This window comes from Pelophylax lessonae (assembly GCF_965119305.1).
Source record: "Pelophylax lessonae genome assembly, chromosome: 4".
Lineage (NCBI taxonomy): Eukaryota > Metazoa > Chordata > Amphibia > Anura > Ranidae > Pelophylax > Pelophylax lessonae.
This window is the reverse complement of record NC_138771.1, coordinates 122515516-122538868: the sequence shown is the minus strand read 5'-3', so window position 1 is coordinate 122538868 and position 23353 is coordinate 122515516. Positions and strand designations below refer to the sequence as shown.

The 23353-nt window shown below is 41.3% G+C and overlaps 1 protein-coding gene across 1 annotated transcript in view; it reads left to right on the top strand.

Annotated features, from left to right (window-relative positions):
• Positions 1 to 213: 213 nt before the first annotated feature.
• Positions 214 to 23353, top strand: part of TERB2 (telomere repeat binding bouquet formation protein 2) — a gene marked incomplete at its 5' end in the record, with an annotated part of 194308 nt that continues 171168 nt past the window's right edge. Inside the window, one exon of the mRNA XM_082253501.1 lies at positions 214 to 385. Within this exon, the coding sequence (XP_082109627.1) occupies positions 214 to 385 (172 nt within the window). The remainder of the gene's footprint in view (positions 386 to 23353) is intronic.

The window sequence follows — 23353 nt, the reverse complement described above, 5'->3', positions numbered from 1 at the left end:
ACAATACAGCATAAAAGGGGTACATTTACATGTCAGAGTATACATGAAAAAACACAGTGGCACAGAATTAGTGCAACAGAACTCATACAGATGCTGTATCACTTAATCACCAGCTAATAAGTGCATACATTAATAGGGTTCACCTATGGACTGCCATGCCACCTTTCAATAACCATATAACTTTCCCCACTCTGAAGCAACATAAATAAGTACATGACCTCCCACATGAAGAAGTTGTCAAAACTCCAAAAATATCAGGTAGCTCAGATAATAGATAAAAGAAACCCAGAAGAAAAAGAAATGAAGGAGTCGGGTGCAGGAAGAGAGAAAGAAAGAGAGCAACAGAGAAACAAGCAAAGAGTGAAGAAAGAGGAAAAAAGAAAGGGTAGGCGAGGGTCCCCCAGAGGTCTATAAGAGCGACATGTTAAACTAAAGGCCCGTACACACGTACCGATCGTCGGCATACAAACGTCGGTGGACGAAGGATCTGCCGATTGTACGCGTGTTAGTATGGTGCCTCCGACAGATGTCTGCGCACAATCCGCGGACAAAAGTCTTTCTTGCAAACATGAAAATTTTTGTATGCCGACACCAGAACGGACGATTGTTCGCCTGTCAGTACAGAATTCGGCCGACACACAGCTACAAATCCCAACACGCATGATCAAACCAAATGAGTTCCCGGAAGAATTTTCTCTAGTAAACTCAACATTTTATTCAGAAAGAACTTTCGGCTCGCGGAAGTCCAAGAAATAGGTGAAATGCGGAGCACATGCTCATCTTGATAAATGTGAGAAGAAGGAAGATGCTGCTCATAATGCCATACTTTTCTAATAAAAAGGCATGTGTTCTGTTATGATGAAGATAATGTTTGTCTATTCTATCTGTTCTATCAAATTTTATAATTAAATAATTTGAACTCTTCACCATTATTTTTGTATTTTCACACCAAAGATCTAACTATTGATATGACCCTTTATTCTTGTATGAATTAATGTCTAAAACATATTTTTCAGGTTATGCACAATATTAAACATGTTAACAAATTCAGATAGGCCATTTTTTATTTTCATTTTCTTTATTTTTTGGATCTCAGCAAAAAAAAAACAAAGAAAACATTAATACTTTCCGTATAATAAACTAAACATAAAAAAGTTCCATTTGGACAAAATTAAACTAGAAACTGGCAAACAGGGGTAAAATAAATAATAGGGGGTTACAAAAATTAAAGTTGCTGGTAACTGAAATCAGGTTGCCATGAGGGCAGGTTTGGATCCTGCTGGCCATATTGCCACTGGCCATGTGGCATTTGGCGAGGTGGTGGGTGTTGTGGAGGTGGAGGTGGAGGTGGAGGTGGAGGGCACGGGTGCTCCTGGCATGCATGGCTGTGCTCAGTAAGTATGCCGTTTTCAGCCTTTTGCAGCACATCGAGTATGATTTTTCTGGCATACTGACACTGCCTGGGGTCCACCTTATCTAAAATTTTTGCCGTCATGTTGCCGAAGGACTCATTGGCCTCCGGTTTCCGACGTAGGGCTATGGTGGCCTCCTGGATAAACTCGTCGGTGATGTCATCCACGTGCTTCCTCTTTTGCCTCCGTTTGGCAGGAGGAGGTGGTGGTGGAAATAGTTCCACAGGCTCCTCAGGCTCCACAGGCTCCCCAGGCTCCTGGCTGCAACCTGGCTCCTCCTCAGTGACACTTCCCTGTTGATGAAATGAACAATTGATTAGAATGTTATAGTGTATATAAAAAGTCATGTTTGTTATATTATTGTGAACAAATAGCAGACTTTACATACAGTGGCGTATCTAGGGTCTCCAGTGCCCTTGTTGAGGAGCTGTATTTGGCAACAACCCCCCCCCCCAAGATCAATGTAAAACTGTAACCCACCCCCCCCAAAAAAAATTAAAGGGCATTAAAAGTTTCTAATTTGCCCCTTGTTTGCCCAGTGTAGAGCTCTCTAGTGGGCAATCATTGTCTCAGGTGTGAAAAAGAAAGAGAGGGTTGAGAGATAGAGAGAGGGAGAGAAAGAGGGGGTGTGAGAGAGAGAGGAGGGGGTTGCAGAGAGAGAGGGGCCTGAACTTGCAGAGGACTTGATGTAGGGCATTGAGGGTGAAGCAGTGCAGGGAAACATGAATAAGGGAGCCACCTGCCTTGCTGACCCACAGTGAGAGACCAGAGACATGGAAGCAAGGATGGATGGATCATTTGCAGGAGCTGTTAGTTTTGTATTAAAAAAGGTTGAGCCAGAGGAATGCTGAGGCTACAGCAGTGTTTGTTAGGACCAGAGGTGTGCTGGGGATGCAGCAGTGTTTGTAAGACCGGAGGGGTGCTGGGGATGCAGTGAGAGGCAGTCTCAGTCTCCTGGTCTTTTGGCTCAGCTGCTCTCAATGTTTTACACCTGCATGAAGCAGCTCTCAATGTTTTACACCTGCATGAAGCAGCTCTCAATGTTTTACACCTGCATGAAGCAGCTCTCAATGTTTTACACCTGCATGAAGCTGCTCTCAATGTTTTACACCTGCATGAATCCGCCTGCAAACTGGGGGTTCTGGGGTGTGCAGGCTGAGTGGATTGTTAAAATAAACAATAAAACAATGCCAATGTTTTTGTGACCCACCCCCCTTGGCCTGCGCCCCTGGCGGTTGCCTGTCATGCCAACCCCTTGCTATGCCCGTTTACATAAAGGGTCAATTATGGTTTAGCTTATAATTTTGTTACATGATTAAATTTTAGCAGACAATATATTGTGAAATGCCATACCTGAGTAAAACTCTCCTCCAGGAAATCCTCATCCTGGCTTGGATCTACAGACACTGAGCCCTCTGCCGAAGTAGAAGGCAGTGTTGAAATTGACGGCCTGGATTCCATGGTGTCTGCCAGGAATCGCATGTTATCATAATACCACAGCCGTGGTACATATACATTCCGTGCCCCTGCTCCAGACTGGGTGGACTCCTCTATTTTTTTTAACTCCCGCCTGTAGGCAGTGCGAATACTGTTTATTTTTTTGCGGATATAAGTGAAATTTGCCCCAGGACAGACGGGCTTGTAGAAGGCCACCAAATGTTCCATGGCCTGTTTTCTGAGTTTTCTATTTTTATAATCTGCGGACTTGACTTGCCACAAACACGGGAGTTGCCTGAATTCATCAATGAAACTGATGAGAAAGTTGTGGGTGGTGAAATTGTCCACCATATTGCAGGACAGTATATGCCTGCAAGACACAAAACAACACAAAACATATTAAAATAGCATGTATTTTGGCACATAATAAAGATATTCCTAATAAAAGCTGTATAGGGCCCAAAACACACACTTTCTATTAAAAGAGTCGTACCTTTGTTTGTGGGGAAAAGTCGTGATTCGCCGCTCGATCGTGCTCCAACTCTCGATATGTCCGCTAGCGAATCGTCGGCCGAACGATCTGGCGTCCTTTAAATACAGCGCAGGCGTCAACTCCTCCTCCAGTGGCGGGCTTGTGCAGGGGTGTGTACGTGCCGAAGATCAGGCCTACATGCGACACTCACACCTGAAGCAGAGGAACAATCTTTTAATCAAGAAGAATGTCTGAAAGATCTCAGAGTTCATCAAGTGGGGGCCGAAGTGATTGGGCCACCAGAAAATCAAGGGCTACACCCATGTCAAAGCCAGAAATGGTGGAGATGGTCTCCATTTTAGAAAAAATGGATTATGATGGCAAGTTGGCAAATTACGAGCGGCCCAATGCCAGGAAAGATGGCATCATGGATAAGGTGGTGGCCTGTTTGGTAAAAAAATTCGGTGTGGAGCGATCGAAAGATCAGATTCGGAAACGGTGGTCTGACCTCAAACACCGTGAGCAGGATCAGCTTTCCCAAATCCATCGGATTTTGAAAAAAAGTAAGTTTTATTTTTTCTTTATTTTTTTAATCATGCAATATGTTTTTTATAATTTGGTGTATGTTGTATTAACATGTCTAGATTATAATGTCTATGTAAAAAGTTAGATTACTCATTTTAGTTGTCATGTCGTGATTTGATCGATCTATTGTTGATGTTTTAGTATATGACATTAAAAGTCAGGAAGCCATAGTTAAAAATATATGTATTGTGTTGCAACGAACGTTCTTTCCTGCACGAATATTCTCTGCAAACATTCCTATTAATCACAGATTATTATTCAAACCTTTAAATAGGAGAAAAACGTAAACTCCGTGCCAAACTATGGGAAAGGAGGAGGAGAGGTCTGGCAGCTCCATCGGCAGTTGCCGAACAAGATGAGGACATGGGCACAGAAGGTGGCACAGATTCCACTAAAGGTAATTGGTTCCTATGCACTGTCAAACATTAATGTACCATATTTTTCGTAGATAACCATGTACATGTCTTCATATTTGTTACTAAAAGAGCTATCAAGCAGGGCACCATGTCCTAACAAATGTACCTCTTGTGACTTTTATGATATGGCCAATGTTTTGTATTATGTAGATGAAGACATTATTCCGGAAATAATCCTGGTGGAGCCAATAAGTGATGAGACACCAGAGCAACAAGAAGGTTGGTAGTCACAGATTTTTGTGTAGTGGGATCATAGAAATATGTGTATTTGCAATGATTGTTTAACCTTATATTCTTGTATTCCCTTACAAATTTACATTGCAGATGTTGCATCATGCCAGGATGTGGCATCCCCAGCCAGGTCAGAACCCCGATCTCCTGGCAACTTGCCAAGCAGCATGGAAGCCAGTTCCGAAACTGTGGAGGAACCAGGACCAAGTGTCAGAGAGCCAGTTGTGTGCCCACGTAGGTTTTTGCAGAATGATTTTTATCAGTGTTATTTTTAGCCTCCAATTTACAACACTAGTTCCCTATGGGAGCCTCTTTATTTGAATGGAAGTCGCACCCTAAGTCGGATCAGGATGCTCTGACTTGCGGGGCCACTTGCGTTGTGAAGATTTTTGAGGGGGAACTACACCAAAAAATTGAACAACCCACCGTGGGTGTCCCCCCAAGTTCACAACCAGGCCTTTTGTGTGTGGTATTGAGTTTGAGGGTATGCCCACAACAAAAAGACAGCGTGGGTTACCCCCAAAACCCCTACCAGACCCTTATACAAGCATGCAGCTTGTCAGGCCAGGAAAGAGAACGAGCAAGCGGACCAAACACCCCCTGGACCACAGCAGGACACATGCCCTCAACATGGGGGTGTTTTGTTGCTTTGGGCCAGGGGGCCTCTGCACCGCACACCCAAAAGCACCTTACTCCCATGTAGAGGAGGACAAGAGCCTCATCCCCACAACCCTGTCTGGTGGTTTTGGGGGGTCATGCGGCCAGGGGGTTCCTAGGACTTTGGAAGCAACCTTTAACAAAGGGTGGCCCCCAGATCCCAGACCCCAATCACTATGTGAATGGGTATGGGGTACATAGTACCCCTACACATTAACCACATAAATGGAAGTGTATGTGAATAACGACAGGAGACGTTTATGAAATGTTCTTAAAGATCTTCATCCGGTCTTCTCCACTCTGCTCTTTGGATCTTCTCCTCTCCAGTCTTCTGCTGTCCAATCTTCTGCTCTTATGTTGTCTGCTCTTTTGCCCTAGGCTCTTCTTCTTCCTCCTGTCCTCCTCCAATGCTGTTGCCGTGCATTCTGCCCGTCTCTGGTCTCTGCATCTTAATATATATACATTACAACCATGCCCTCACAATGACGTCATCATGCGTTCACACCCCTAATGAATATATAGTAAGCTCAGGAGACCGGCAGAATCATCAGCAACAGCATCGGAGGAGGACAGGAGGAAGAAGAAGAGCCTAGGGCAAAAGAGCATAAGAACAGGGTAGGTATTAACTCGAGAGGAATTTAAGATTACCTGGACACCAAATGTTTCTCTATTATTATGACCTCATGTAGGTGATTCACATTGACTCATTTTTTTTTAATTTTTACAGACCATGTTTTACATAGTTGCACATTAGCCAAATTGACCCGTGAGGCTCTCCAATGCTGCGCAGACCTGGAACAAATAAAGGAGACTGCAACGGCATTACAAATCAAAATGCGCAATTTTGTGGACATGATTGGCAAATTTTAAGCCACAATTTTACTAGGTTTTTAATGTTTGTATTGGGATGTTCCTGATGTTACAAATTTTTTATAATGTTTTAGGGCATTTTAATTACACTCAGATGTTAAAGAGTGTACCCAAGTTTGGGAAAAGCACTTTACAACACCCTAACCCTAACCCTAACCCTAACCCTAACCCTGTGAATGTTTGATACTAAAACGTTTTTACATTCAACAATGTGTGTTCAATTCTTTATTAGACTTTCGTTGGGGGGTCGAGGTCTAAAGCTGTGTAAAGAAGCACTAAATGTATGATGGCTGTCCTATTCCCATATTTACATGTTAAAGAAAGCATTTTGGACACTGCCATATGCGAGTTGCTGGAGGTGTCAATGAAATGTTAAAGATACCCCCAGTTTTAACGCATATCACAGTGCGATCTGACATTTCACACAGGATCGGATCACACAAGTTTGAACGATTGTGCGATCCTATCCTGATGCGGCTGAATAAATGCATCATGTGCGACTTTTGTGTGAGTGCAGTGCGAATTGAGCCATACAAACTGTATAGCTGATTTTCGCATGAACATCTGATCGCATGTAATAAAGGAGCAGTGCGCTACGATATTACATGCCATCAGATGTGCAGTGTGAATTGAGACATACACTTTGTATGGCTACATTCGCACTGAACACGCATACAAGTCGCACATGACCCTTTATTTCTGATGTATCTGGATTGGATCGCACAGTGCTTAACACTTGTGGAATACAATCCTGTGCAAAAAGTAAGTGGCGGGTCACCCTTATGCAATGCTGGAAGGCTGCAAAGTCGCAGACTTCCCGCATCGCATAAGTGTGACTCAACACTCAAGGTACTAGCAGTCCTAGGATTCAATATGGCATTGATATTGCCAGTAGCAATCAGTGTAGGGAGATCAGTGTAATCTATAGTGTATTGCTTGTTCGTTGCTCTAGTTCACTTTCCATTACCTATATATATAACACTTTGAGATGAACAATGATCAAGTTTCACATAACACTGACATATCCTAACATTGGTGGGCAGTGAGAAGGATGTCATAAATGAACACAACATAACAGGTGTAGGTACTTTGTTAATACCCTAATGTATTATATGAAATATATAGTATGGGCAACTTCTGGACAATGAACACCAATGTAAGGTGACATTAGATGAACCTTGGGTGTGACCTAGTTCTCAATGTGACAGGGTTTGTGTACATTTTGTGGGGTGCAGAAGGCCCTTGTATTTACACCACTGGCTAAAAAATAACACATGGCCATCATCACTTTGGATCAGCTGGTGAGAGACTACAGTCAAGAAACACACTGATGAATGTATTAACCCTTCCAAAGTCACACATATATAACACATGATTAACCCAAATAATTGTGTTTGGCATATGTGCCCAAATGATTATAATCCACAATACAGAATCATTGCAATTTTTGTTTAATGTGTTGAAAAATAATATATCTCTGACATTTATCTTGTGTGTCCAATCTTTAACAAGATTAATGGGTGTGTGACAGTGATTGCTGCCAGGACACAGCTCCTCTCCCCACGAAATAGTCCAGATATTCCTGGCGGATCTGACGGGCCCTGTGTGATGCCAATGCTGACCGTCCAACTTCCATTGACGTCATGGACTCCACTTGGTTAGAAGGTTGGGCCTCTCCACTTGTACCTGGCATAGCAGGGTCAGTATCCAGTTGCTGCAATACATAATTTTGTGCATTCCTGCGTAGGAAGTTGTGCAAAATGCAGCAACACAAGACCACATTATCCACTTTGTACAGTGCCAGGTTTATGGACGTCAGGAATATCCGGAACCGGTTGGCCATTATCCCGAAGGCATTCTCCACAACTCTGCGAGCTCTGGACAACCGGTAGTTGTAAATCCTTTGGTCTGGGGTGAGGTTCCTCTGAGGGTAGGGCTTCATGAGATGCTCCCCAAGCGCAAAAGCCTCATCTGCGATAAACACAAAGCTCATACCCTCAACAGTTTGCTCCCTGGATGGCAGGTTCAGAGTGCCGTTCTTTAGACGACGAGCGAACTCCGTCTGATCAATAACTCCCCCATCCGAATTGCGGCCATTTTTGCCAATATCCAAAAAAATAAACTCATAGTTTGCATTAACTATGGCTAGCATGACTATACTAAAAAAACCTTTATAATTATAATAAAATGTGCCGGAATTCGGAGGGGGGACAATGCGGACGTGCTTCCCATCAATAGCACCCCCACAATTGGGAAAATTCCACTTCTCCAGAAATTGATCAGAAATCTCCAGCCATTGCTCTGCGTTTGAAGGAAACTGTGGGGAAAAAATAAAAAAAAATAAAAAAAATAAAATTAGTGCTTGAGCACATCACATTATTAATTACACACACAGTTGTCTGTTAAATGCTTATGCAACTTGCTAAAAAAATATACAACAGGAAGGCAAAGGTTTGGATATGGGGATGTAACATCTACATACATTTCTTTTCAACCTCCTATTGTTCTTATATTGTAAAGGGCCATACACACTAGAAGATTCTCTGAAGACTTTTTCGTGCAGATTTACCTTTTCTATGTAGTGCAAGGGCCTACCAGATTGCATAGGATTTGAAAGTGTTTGTTGGACCTCATATTATTTGGTTTTGGTAAATCGGAAGGATAAATTGTTCTGACAATCTTCTAGTGTGTATGGCCCATTATACTCACCAGCTAGAGCTGAGATTTACAAACTACGGCCCTCCAGCTGTTGCAGAACTACACATCCCATGAGGCCTTGTAATTCTCTGACATTCACAGACATGACTAGGCATGATGGAAATTGAAGTTCGTGAACAACTGGTGGGCCATAGTTTGAAGACCTCTGAACTTGAGCTTTGGTATATGCTGACTTTGAGATTTAGCATGTGGGTGGGGGATGGGTAAGTAAAACTGGGCATTTATACATCAATAAGGGCTTGTGGTCAGTGAAGGTTTTAACATCATTACATAAACATACAGAATCATAGGTGGGAATGGATGGACTGATGTATTTTAGATAAATCATTAACTAGGTACTAAAACATTGGCCAAGGAATAATTGTTTGAGGGAAAGCAATAAAATGACCCAAATTCGACATACTGTTAACAGGCAATGCGTTTAGGGACACATAGGAGAGAATGGTGGGGTGGTTAGTGGGTAATTTTACAAATGGTTAAAGATAATCTACATCTTTACTACTATGTGCATGCGGACAGAGGGTAGTTTACAAATAATGGCCTGTGTCAATTGCTGTACATCCAAAAACATCATAATTCGGGTGAAACTAGTAATACATGTAATGTAATGTAAAAAATCAAACATACCTTGATATAGTCCTTCTGCAAGACCTTGATGATGGCAGAGCAGGTCTCAGGGATGATGATACCAAGAGCTTGGGGGGAGATGCCTGTGGTGAACTTCAGATCCTGCAGGCTTCTCCCTGTTGCAAGATACCTCAACGTCGCAATTAACCTTTGCTCAGGAGTAATTGCAAGCCGCATACAAGTATCCTGCTTCAGAATATAGGGGGACACCAGGGCAAGAAGACGGTAAAAGATGGGATCCGTCATCCTCAAATAATTCCTGAAGTCATCAGGATTATTTTCCTGGAGCTCCCTCAGCAAGGACATATGAGAAAATTGATCACGGTTAAGCAACCAATTTTTCGTCCAGGAGGTCCGCTTCTTCTTCCTATTGCTCGTACGTCGTCTCAGAGCCAAAACTCCAACACTAACGACAGCAACGGACGAATTCACGGTCGCCATAATAAATTCTCGAACGATGTCTCGGAAAATAGCGAAATGTCGTCAACCAAACAAATGCTACCGAAATCAGCGCGAGATGCCCAGAAGGGTCACGGCCAAACACTCACTTCCTCTTTTGTAGCGGCGAACGTGCGTGGAACGTAGTGACGTTATTTTCTGTCGGAAGACAAATGTCCTGGGCAAGTTTAGAGCACTTTTCAACAGACAAACAACAAACACACCAGCCGCGAACATTTGTAGGACGTTCTGTCGGCCGACGATCGGTACGTGTGTACGGGGCTTCAGCCTGCATGATTCTACTCATAAGCAGTTGTGCTGGTGCCAAGCCTGGACAGTCCAGCCAGTCCTGCCAAATTGCTTAAAATGTCTTCATTCCTATGGCGATAAGCTAGTTGTTCTCTCAATAAAATTGTGTTGACACGTGTCACCCATTGCGCGATCATGGGAACTGTGGGGCTCATCCAATGACTAGCGATCAGTTTCCTAGCCAGATACAGGAAACGCTGTATCATGGTATACGTGCCCGGTAAATATGGTTCCGGATCCAGCACGCCCAATAGGCACACTAGAGGGTCAACAGGTACAGTAGTGTGGGCGACTTGCGAGACACATCGCATAACCTGCGTCCAGTATCTAACTAGTTTCGGGCATTGCCACATAAGATGTATAAAATCACCTCTATGTTGGTTACACTTTGGGCAGAGAGGTGAGTCCCTTCGGCCCCATTTAAACAAAAGTACTGGTGTGCGATACTATGAAGAATAAAGAGTTGAGAAAGTTTATGAGAAGCGGATAAAGACATTGTAGGAAGTAGTTCCAAAGCCTGGTCCCACTGATCCCCACCCATGGTGCCCAGATCCACCTCCCAGTCTGTCCGAATTTCAAGGATGCCGGGTCCTGTACGCATGAGAGAAGCCATTGGTATCTAAGAGAAATCAGTCCCCTCTTCTCCTGAGCCCTAACCACAGAGTCTATCAATGTCGGCCCTATATAACAGAGACAAGCGTCGCTGCGCTTGTATCGCGTGACGCAGTTGAAGATAGCGATAAAAATGTTGGCGGGCGAGCTGAAAGTCTACACTCAGCTGTTCATAGGACTTAAAGACAGTGCCCACAAACAGCTGGGCGATAAAGATTATGCCCATTTCTCTCCACCCCAGGGAGTCTTGTAGATTAGCAATCTCCGGATACAATGGGTTGTCCCACAACGGTGTGTAATCAAGAAAGCCCTCCATTTTAGACAACGTCCTCAACTCCCCCCATATCCGATGCAACAAAACGGCAGTAGGCGACAGGGTAGGGACGGGAGATCCATCTCCAGATGGGAGGCTGCTGACAAAGAAGGGTTCGCAATAGTTAACAGTGTGGTCTGGGGATCCGCTGAGTCCATAGCACCCTACCTCGCTAAATGTTGTAATTGGGCAGCCAGGAAGTACATCCTGGGATGAGGGACTGCCAAGCCCCCCCTATCCTTAGGGAATTGTAGAGTGGACAGTTTAATTCTAGGCTGCTGCCTCTTCCAGACAAGGTCCCGAAACGGAGACTCCACCCTTTTAAACCATCGCTGCGGGATCCACACAGGCAAACTGTGAAAAATGTATAACAGTTGAGGTGCCTGCCAACTGCGGAAAGGGAAGAGTAGCAGTGTAACAACAAATATGTGGCATTCCACATAGCAAACACATTTTTTTTTTTCTCCTTATTGAAATGCAATAAACTCTGTACATTACCTTCAGGAGACTATCACTAGGCCACGGGAAATGATTGATTGGTGGTTGTATAATGGATTCAGCATTTGTTATTTTTGTTACTGTACATTAGACTAGGAATTGAACTGTATAGACTAGACTAGATTTTTCCTTGTTTTATGAACAAAACTTGTTTACTTTTATGAAAAAAATATATTTTGGTTCTGAATTTTAATTTCTGCAACAAAATCCCATGGGAGATACTCCTTTTGCTTACAATTCGTGAAGGGATGGAGCACCTAACACGCACAACACTCACACCACCTGTCGTTTTGGGTATACTGTACATCTACTTGTAATCTTAACCGTGTAATCTTATGGGAAGATTTGCTGAAATGAATGACTGGGTTACTCTTTAAAGTTTATCTATACCCATAACAAAAAAATGTAATATGTTGCAGCTTACTAGTCCCCGGTGTAGTGGCTGAATTTGTTTTCTTCTTTTCAAAATTTTTTTCCCTTTTTTTCCTTGTAATCCTGCAAATAACACATTTCCTCTCCCTGGGTTGCAATGTTTCTCCTGCACTGTATCCATGAAGGGAGCTATGGTCGTAACCCAAGGCTGCTTCCCGGATATGGACAGCAAACATGTCTAACTCTTCTTCTATATTACATTACAATTTGTAGTTTTGTACAGAAGATAACTAGGAAGGAAGATATTCTTCAGTACAGCTCCTAGGAAGTGACAAGAACATCGCATTTTCTGCAGGATCAACATGTATTTTCTGTAATAGCTGAAAATGTTTTTAGCTTAAAAAAAAAAAAAGAAATGCAGTCACCACATTTTAGGACTGTAAGCTGCAATATATAGCATTTTTGTTCTTGGATTTACTTATCTTTAGGTCGTAGGCTCCACACAGTAGTGATTATTTTTGAATCATAGTTCAAGCTAAATTTGATAACTGCAAACTAATAAATAGCCATGATCAGGAAGGTAGCAGGAAATTTTGGCTGGTACATGATACACTGCAGCTTCCCAGGTAAAATAATTTTAAGAGCTTCCACCGCCATCATTTAATTTGGCAATATCACTTTACACTGTTTACTGGTATGTAGGGTACAAAGTAGTACATTCTAGAGCACAGGTGTCAAACACAAGGCCGCGGGCCGAATGCGGCCCCCCAGGCCATTTCACGTGGCCCTCGCACCTCTCCTTGTCTCTGTAATCGACAGCAGAGAGGCAGAACTCCTTTGCCAGATCCTGCACTCCTCTGTGCAGCTGTATAAAGGCTCCTCTTTGACCCCCCCCCCCCCCCCAGGACATGGGGTGCTCTCGACATCTAATCCTACAGATATAACCGGCCCTTTGTGGGCAACCATAATGCTGATGCGGCCCGCGATGAAATGGAGTTTGACACCCCTGTTCTAGAGGAACAATTTATATTTAAAGATACACACATAACTGTGAACCTACATTCAAATAAATTTTTTTTAAATAAATTCTATATATTTCATTTTTTATAAAAGAACATTACAGAAAACAATGGCTTACAAGCAACAGAATATCTTGCAAAATAATTATATATGCAATGTATCTGGTGGGTGCACCTCACACAGTTCCCAGGGGGGGTGCACCTCACACAGTTCACACAAACACAGGTTAGGCACACAGTTAACCCTTTGATTGCCCCTGATGTTAACCCCTTCCCAGCCATTGTCATTAGTACAGTTACAGTGTACATTTTTAGCACTGATCACTGTATTAGTGTCACTGGTTCCCAGAAGTGTTAGTGTCAAAATGTCAGCCGCAATATCACAGTCTCGCTATATGTCGCTGATCTCCGCCATTACTAGTAGATATAAAAAAAAAAATAGCCCATAGTTATTTAGCCATAACTTTTGCGCAAACCAATCAGTGAATGCTTATTAGGATTTAGTTTACCAAAAATACATATTGGCTTTTTTCCATTTTTTCTTTAACTGACAATTTTCAGTTAAAGAACCCCAGTTCCATATTGCAAAAAATGGACTGGGCATGAATGGAGGTAAATCTTCCGATAGTCAAGTGGTTAACAATATGGTCTGGAGGTCAACCAAAAGGAAATCACAACCAATCACATTTCACATTATCCAATCTTGCATTGAGACCTTTGTCTGGTTTCAGTCAAAGTGAAGAGAGGAGTTCCTAAATGCTCAGAAACACTGCAATTTGTGACCTATCATTGAAGGAGTTGTAAAGTCTCAAGGTTTTTCACCTTAATGCATTCTATGAATTCAAATCCAGTGAAACGGGAGTCGGGGCGGGGCCAAGTACTGCTGTCTGTGTCAATGGACGCAGCAGCGGGACTCGTGAGCGCGCTCGCACAGGTGCCCCCATGGAAAGTGTCTCTCCCTGGGGGCACTTGATAAAGAGGATGGGGCCAGGAGTGCTGCCGGGGCACCCCAGAAAAGGAGGATCGGGGCTGCTCTGTGCAAAACCCTTGCACAGAGCCGGTAAGTATAACATGTTTGTTATTTAAAAAAAAAAATAAAAATTGACATAAGTTTCACTTTTTCTACTTAGAAACCATTACATAGAACTAAAATAACATTTTTGCTTCAGCTGGATATGATCATCTTTTTCAAAAGATAATCTACTATTTTTTTATTATTATTTACATTTTTACATTGCTAAAAAAGATATGTAAATATGCTGTATTCTGGTGCAAAAGACCTATGATAGTTTAAAACCTGGATTTATAATAGCAGTCTCCTTTCAGTATTAGTATCCCAAGAAAGATATCACAAGGCGATTACTGTCAAAACAGGTCAGATTGGGGTGGAATGAGACATTAATACCTCTAGACTTAGAGAAATGAGATAACATCTATTCGAAACTGTATTCCCAAAAAAGGAGCCCGTGGTTAGCTAGTGAAATCCTGCAAAACCTTCTTTTATAAGCTTTCTCTCTCACATGCTAATCTCTGCTGAATTAAAGTAAATAAAATCAAGTGAGTGTCAGCTGTTGAAGTCCCTGGAGTGTAAACTGTAGAGATGGGCGAATCTGCCTTGGTTCGATTAGTGAGGAGTTCAAGGAAACATTTCTTAAAATCATGAAACCCAAAATTGGGGTTACATTTTGATACTAAATTCTAGCTAATATCAAGGCTAACAGGCAAGCTGTTATAAAAAAAAAAAAAAGACAAGGGCAGCTGATCACTGCTATATTTAACAAAGGAAAAAAAAAACACTGTACATGGGGGAGAGGATCCCTTTAAATCGACTTCAAGGGTGACATGGTTAAAAAGAAAAATCCTTTAAATTCCATTCTTGGGAGATGTCTTTAATCTATATGTGGTAGTACAGAACAACAGGATTTTTATGTACAGTGTCAGAAGCACTGTTTTATCACATATTTTGAATGTGTAATTTATTTTGTTAAGTAGGAAGAGATAGCTGCACACCTTGCCCGGCCTGAGTGGTTTGCAGGTAAAAGCAACCTCAGCTCAATCCATCCAAGCTATGCCCCCAACAAGTTTTGTCCCGCCCCTGGAACCTCTATGATTAAGCCCCGGGGGGGAAAATGTTGGGGGCATGGCTTGGATGAATTGAGCTAAGTCTGTGGGGCGGTGGCAGCTGAGCTATCTCTTCCAATTTCTATGGCATGCTCTGGGTCTGAACAAACCTTTCCCCAGCCTGCACCCTTACTAGTCAGCAGGATCCAACTAATTGGACCTTATTAGCCTAAACGGGGGCCACTAAGCATTAATCATGGGCTGAATTTATTTTTTTAACTTTTTCACTTGGCTTGTTGTCCTAACACCCCAACAGCGCCTCAATTGAAATAATTTTAAATTGATAAAAAGGTTGTTTTTTTAGTTTTGGTTGCTACACCTGATTCTAGTTATCAAGCAGTAATAGCCCTGAATGGATTGGTGGAAGTAGCAGCCACAAAAGATCTTAAAGCTATAGTTGGTTTTCTCTTAAATAAAAAAGAAAACACCCCAACGGCGTACAGATTGGTTAGTGTCACAATAGGTTACAGTTCAGTTCAGAAACCTGACAGTCCTTTTTAGGACTACCATTTTGTGTGTGTCAGCAATAACTGTAGTTGCTGTTTAGCTGCAGATCCCACCTCTTACCCCAACATCGCTTTAACCATTCCTGGCCAGTGTTCTTTTTTGGAGGCTTTTTGATCTTTTATTTTATTTTGGGGGGGGGGGGATTTTTTTTCTTTTCTGTTGTTTGGACCTTTTTGTATTTCAGAGTGCACAATGGCCCAATGTTGCTGACACAGCAGAGCTGCTATTTGTTTGCACTGCATACTTGTATAGCTCTAAAACACCAGATATTTATCCCAACTATTGCCATAGCTGCCATTAAATATAGACAATCTGTTTTGTTAAAACAAGATGTCAGGAAGACCTAAAATAAGAGGCAGAAGTCCTGCACGCAGAGGTAGTAAGTGGGCAACAGATCCAAAGCGGTGGTCAGGCTGCACCATCTACAGGTAGGGCACGTCTGCCTTCTCTACTGCATCTCAGAGTGCCCATGCTACACAACCACTGCACACGCAGGAGGTAGTGAAGTGGCTGATAAAGCCTTTTTTTCTCACTCCTCCCAGGAACAGAGCAGCCAGTTGTCTGCAAGGACTGCTAATACAACCTCTTCCTATTTATTTTCTGCTAATCCTGCCATAGACCCACAAACTAGAAGGAAGAGTTTGGCAGCATTTTTTGATTGTACGATTGCTGACTGGTGCCCTTCCTCCCAGGGCAAGCAAACATGTGCAGGAAAATAAATTTACATATAAAAAAAATCAACAACTGAAAATTGTATTTTGTTTGTGGGAGGGTTTCAGAGAAATGTGACCCTTGTACTCTGTTTGATGTGATTAGTTGTTGGGCATAACTGGCATTACACGCTGGGAAAAGAAAAGAGAAGTGTGCTCCTGAATCATTCTTGGCAAAGAATTGTTGCACAGAGGTTATGATCACTTAAGAAAAAATTTATTGCAATTCCTCCTATATTTCTTGGAAAATTCTTAGCCTGGGCAACCCAACAGTAACATATTACCATCCACCATCTTTTTTATCTGTATTTTATTTACAAATTTTTCATTAAAAAAAAATATTAAATTTATTTTTACTTGTGATGCTGTACCTGCCGAAGTCAAGCAAACATGTGCAGGAGTAGCTATGCAAACTGAGTAAAGATAATTGACTTCTGGGAAGGGGCACCAATTTGGATTTTGTGGAGGTGCAGCATTTGGTGGGAGACCCTTTTATATTCTCCATGGTCCTTTCTTTGCCTTTTCCTGTGAGAATTTCTTCAGGGACAGAAGGGGAAGGGCAGGCAGCAGCAACAATTAGGCATACACTTCTACGGCCTTAGGCTGTCCACCCTTCTCCAGAACGAAGTCTTGAAACTTAATGCAGCACTCACCCAACCTTTCCATGTTTTTGATTTTTGTTGCAGCGGAAGAAATTAAAATGTCCCCAAACCCCCCACACACCCAGCTGGGCACTTTAACTGCTTCCATACCATCTGGCAAAAAGAGATCCCTTCCCCTTCATGGCATGGGCAGCCCCACATTAACAATTTCATACCTGCTATCACTATATAAATTTACAATTTAACATTTTATATACTGCTTTTATATATTTATTTTTCAGTTTTATACGTTTCTTTTCTTGTGATGCCATCCCTGTCCTGGTCAAGAAAATAAGGGCAGAGATAGCAAAGCTTTCACTAACATAATTCAAGCATTCATTCACATGGACTACTGGGTGTCAAGGATGTACCAATAGCTGGAGTTGTCCTGCCCTGCTGCATGGGGAATATGTGAATGAGAAGCTGACTTTTAATACCAAGAATCAGGCCTGAATCACAAAGGACTACTAAACTCCCACTGCAGATAGTACTGATAAAATTAATACATTTATTTTATATACTTTTAACTAAGAAAAGACCCACATTTTTACTGTTAATCTTACTGCTGCTGCCACTGCTGCCACTGCTGCCACTGCTGCCAATATTTCCACCTTCTGATACTCTCCTCCTTCTCCTTCCTCCCTTCTCTGTTCCAAAAAAATAAATTGACTCCCTCAAATTCAAAAAGAGTTGAAGCACTAATTTTTATAGAATAAACTTTCTGTGTCTTTTTTGCCATTTACCACGGACTTGTTTGTCTAGAGTTAGGCATGCGATTCTTGTCTTGAAAATGTGGCACCAGTGACCAATTTGCGCAAGACCTGAGCTGCAGGTCTAAGGAGCCATTTGGTATTCACCAATGCACCCTGCATTAAGTGATGGACTTCGCTGCAGAACAGCTTCCAAGTTGCAGCTCTCTGGTACACCCAGAAAGATAGGGAAAATGATTTTGGCATACTAGGGGAGTATATGATTCCACTATAATGAAATAGTCCTTGTGATGACTGTATTGTAAAAAAGAAAGAGGGGGGGGGGGGTATAATGAGCGTGCCAACATCCTTTTTGATCAGAAAAAATGGGAAAGTCAGGTGTTCACAAATTAACTACTTTCATATGTGTGGACTTTATGGGCACATCATGAGACATGCATAAACTGTATATTTTGCATAAAAAAATCAGTTTATTAGGTATTCCTTAAAAGCATCTCAATAAAACATAAAAAAATGGCCCCTAATAGGGCTCAGCTTAAACCTAGGAGATCAATGTCTCCAAACAATCACTGCCATGTATATCATACATATATAGATAAGATTGGTACATATCACAAAGATGTTCAGGTATATGATTCTTGTCTGTTCACTGGACGACGGGTTTTGCATACAGCTTCCTCAAGACCGTGGAGATATACAAACAGTTTTATCTGGAAATAAACAGACTTAATGTTAAAATTTCATTTCACATAATGTAATATATATTGCAAAAAAAAAAAAAAAAACAATGTACATCAAGGTAAATTCACATGGCTTACTGGCGGCGGCCTTTCCAGAGTCCCCAAAATTAATCCCGTCAGGGAGGGACACAGGGGAGTAATTAAGACCAATTCCTAGTATGTATGGTAGGTATGTTTCCCAAAAATCCTAAATATAGAGTAAGATATATATATATATATATATATATATATATATATATATATAGTACGTTTATGTGAGAGCTAGTTTTCTCTTTCATGGTAACTCTGTGTTTATATTTAGGACACACAAAACGTAGTAATAGTCACCTTTTTAGAACTATATGCTGTTTAACACAGAAATGGATTTATAGTTGGTGGACATTATAGGATCCTACTGGGACATCACCTAAATATGTAATAATGAAAACAGAAAACATTCTCATATATTTCCCATCAATCCAACCCCTCTTATTTAATGAAAGAAGTTTGGGCCTACCTGTAAGTATAAGTATCTGGACATGATAATGAGTATCTCTGATTCCCATCCCTTTAAAAACGGGTGGCTAGTTCAACATGCCTAGTAGACTATCCTATAAAGTGGTGGGATAAACAGGGTCATTTGATGTCCTATTTGGCCCTGGGGCCTGGGCCACATCAAAATATTGATAAGCAAATGAGAAGGGAGGAGGGAAAAAGGGAGGGCCATGTCATTTGTTCATGTAGGTACCCACTATTATAACAAAATGTCATATAAAAAGAATAATAAAGGTAAACCAACCCCAAAAAAACAAACCACATATACATGGTGTCAAATGTTCACACATAGGGAGAGGAGCATACAGTTATGGTTATACATTATAAAAGTAGTCATATTTGCCATAAAAAATAAAGCATGACATTTGGAGAGAGTTAAAGGAGAATTCCCAAGGGAAGACCCAAAAGCAAGCACATCCTTTAGTTATTACTTATCTTCATGCAATAAAAAGGGTTTACAGCTAAGTGGCTCATTTAGGCCTAGAATTGCTGTAGCTTTTAAATTATAGATCCAGCGAGCCTGTAATATAATTTTATCAAATTCTCCCCTTCTGGGATTTTCCAAGATTCTCTCCAATGCTGCAAATCTAATTACATCTGTGTTGTTTTTATGGTACAGCCCTAGATGTCTTCCTATAGTTGTCGATAATAGGTTCTTTTGCCATATCTGATATGATCTTTGATCCTACGCCAAAACTGGCGTTTTTGTTTTGCCCACATAAAATGCCCCGCATTCACAGAACATTGCGTAGACAATCCCAATCGTTTGGCAGTTAACATGATGTGGGATCACATGCAGGTGGCTATTTGGTAAGTATAGGGATTGATTTTCATAGATCCACTGACAGAACCTACAGGTACCACATTTCCATGTGCCCCTTAGCTCTGTGTGGTCTCTGTCTCTCATTTCTTGAAAGTGACTTCTCATCACTCTATCTCTTATTGATTTGGCTCTTTTAAAGGTGATTTCCGGGGGAATCCTTGATATATTTCCTCAGAATTTTATCGTTCGTCAGTAGATACCAATGTTGTTGGAGTATTTTTCTTATCTGTGTGTGTTGTCTAGTGTAAGGAGTAATTAGGCGTACTGTTTCAGTTTTGGGTTGTTTTGGGCCCTGAAACATGACTTCCTCTCTTTTCCACTTAAATGCCCTATTGTAGGTCTTACCGGCCGTCGGTTTTCTATAAAGTGTAGTCTCTATCTTACCTTCTCCCTTTTTAAAAATGTGTATATCCAGAACGGAAATGGCCCTTTCATCATGTTGTACAGTAAATTTGATATTGAAATCATTCCTTTCTATAATTTCCATAAATTCGTTGAGTTTCTCCACGACCCTGATCATAGCATCAATACATTATCTATGTATCGGAGCCAGAGGAGGATGTTTGAACAAAACCCTTGAAATTTGTCCTCGGAAAACAGCATATGCTCCCAACCCCCCAGGTACAGGTTCGCATACGATTGGGCACAACATGTCCTGATTGCCACGCCCTGCACCTGGAGGTAGTGGGAATCGTCAAATGTAAAGGTATTACATGTTAGAATATGCTATAGGGCTTACAAAACGAAACTGTTGTAAGTATGGCATTCACCAGGGTGCTCACTTAGAAATTCCATTTATTACTGCTAGTCCTCTAGAGTGTGAAATACTACTGTATAATGCCTCAATGTCAATGGCAACAAATCTTGTATTGGGCGGGACCTGTATCCCTTCCAGATGTCTCAATAGGTCCAGAGTATCCTGAATGTACGAGGGAAGTGCCATAACATGGGGTCACAAATAAGTGTCGATTAGACGACTCATTTGCTCTGTATCCGATCCTATACCTGATACTATCAGTCTACCTAGAGGTATTGTCATGTTTTTATGGGTCTTTGGTAACGCTTAAAAGGTTGGTATGCGGGGATTTTTCACCAAAACTGCCTCATATGTATCCTTATCTATTCTGTAACTTTTCTTAGGTATGCCTCCCCTAACAGTTGTACAAATTATTTTTTAAATTTTTCAATAATAGTCTAAGGATTTTTTTTATACCATTCCGCATTGTTTAAAATTTTAAAACATATTTCTCTATATTGCTGGATGTCCATCAGGACCACATTCCCTCCTTTATCTGACATTTTTATAACTATATTTTACTTCTTGCTTAGTGCATGCCAGGGAGCTAGGTGTAATCCTGGACTCTGAAATCTCCTTTCGGCCCCACATCCAATCACTGTCCAAAACTTTCCACCTCAACCTCTGCACCATCTCCAAAAAATGTCCTTTCTTAACCAATCACACCACAAAGCTTATAATTCACTCCCTGGTTATCTCTTGCCTTGGCTAGCGCAACTCCCTCCTCATTGGATTACCTTTACATAGGCTATCCCCCCTTCAATTTATCAGGAATGCTGCTGCCAAACTCATTTACCTTAACAACCATTCAGTGTCTGCCACCACTCTCTTCCAATTCCTCCACAGGCATTTGCTCACGCAACAAATTAAATTCTAAATTCTAACATCAACTTATAAAGCCATCCACATCTCTGCACCTAGCTACATCACTAACGTAGTCTAAATCACTAACCTAGGTGCATTGGGGAGCCAGCTGTGGGACATCAGGAAGTCACAGTTGGCTCCCAAATCTAAGATGGCGGTGCCAGGAAGCCTAAGCCCAGTGGAAAATTAGACTGTGCTGAGCTCCATGGGCTAGTAAGAGTTTGTTTCTTAAAAATTAGCAGCTGTTATTTGTAGCTGCCGCCTTTTCTTCTTTTTTTTTTAACCAGAGTGAAGTTCCTCTTTAACCACTTGCTGCTCCTATGCCATATATAAATATATATGTATAACAAGTGGTTATATCATGATAATTTTTTTAGTGCTGGCAGTTGTCCTTCCAGTAAAAGCTCTATAGCTGCTTGATCATTTTTATAAGACTCGGAAGGATCCCCCCTCCCGCCACCGCCCGCCACAGTTCTTAGAATTTCCTGTTCCACTGCTCCATCCATTCCATTTGTTCCTCTATTTCTTCTGTGATGAATGAAGCCTGAAGCAACAGATTTAATCCTTTTTAGTTTTAGTTCTGTGTTTACCTTGCCAGGGAAGCAGCCGACCAAAAGCGATCTTGGTTTGATCAGCTTCCTTTGAGGGCAGTGGAGGCATCAGGGGTTTAACAGACCCATGATTTTCCCATAAAGAGTACCTGTCACTGCCCAAGTTATCACAAGGGATGTTGTTCTTATCTTGCGGTAACACTAAAGTTGAATAAAAAAATTAAATATAATGCGTAAAAAATAAATTTTAATAAAATAAATTTAAAAAATTAAAGCGCACCTGTCCCCCTTAAACCACTTTGAAAATCTGTGGAATGACTTGAAGACAAACAAACGGTCAACATCAAATTTAACTGAAATTAGTTCAAAGTCTAGATGTGCAGTTAGTAGAGACAAATCCCAACAGACTAAAGGCTGTAATTAAAGCAAAAGGCAGGCCAACAAAAAAACTAACATGGGGGTGATTTTTTTTCAAACTCAGTGATTCTGTTTTTGAATTTTTTTTTAATTTTTTTCTGACATGTTGGTGTTTTATCTTTCACTTGGATGTTATAAGTTGCACTAGTAAATACAACCGAATAAAACAAAAACTGCATCTGTCTTTATTTCAGGCAACAGAATGTAATTATTTTAAAAGTTGGGGGGGGGGGGGTAATTCTTTTCGTCACCTACTGAACATGTCAAGTATAACAGACATTTACAATCCCTACACTAATCTCTCCCTATGCAGTTTGTCAGCAGCACTCCCTATGCTTTTCCTATTTCAACGAAAGTACTTTGTCAATGTGGCTGGTTGTGACCTCACACTTTTATGGTGAGGTGGTTAGCTTATCCAAAAAAAACAATAAATCCCCTAATTGGCCTTTCTAAGGCATCTGACCTAGGTTCAAGGGCCAGGCATGTTTTATGGTTAAAAAGAATTTGGTTTGGCGAATTTCATTATTAGTTCACATGGACTGTGAAGGAGTAGGTTTCCCCTCAAACGTGTAGTGGTAGGAACCCAAACATTGTCCCTAGTAAACTGTTAATGGAATTCCATCTTCAGACTGCATTTGAAAGTTTGCCCTAAATAGGACATAATCTCCTTGAGCAAAGTGCATGTATGAAGTAAAGGTGAAATCATCTGGAAAACAGGCCCAGCCATAAATAACATGTGTAGATCTATCATTATGCGATTTTCTGTTTGCAAAGCGTTTGAATATGTAAAGAATTTCAGAGCTCAAATTAGTTACCTGCATGCAACTATATAAATCTTTAGTAAGCCAGGTTATGATTAATGCATGTAGCTTTTAAATTAGATAAGCATATGAAACATATCACAAAAAATTCTATGCCAGTTCCACTACTAGAATAAAAAAGAAAGTTGTGCC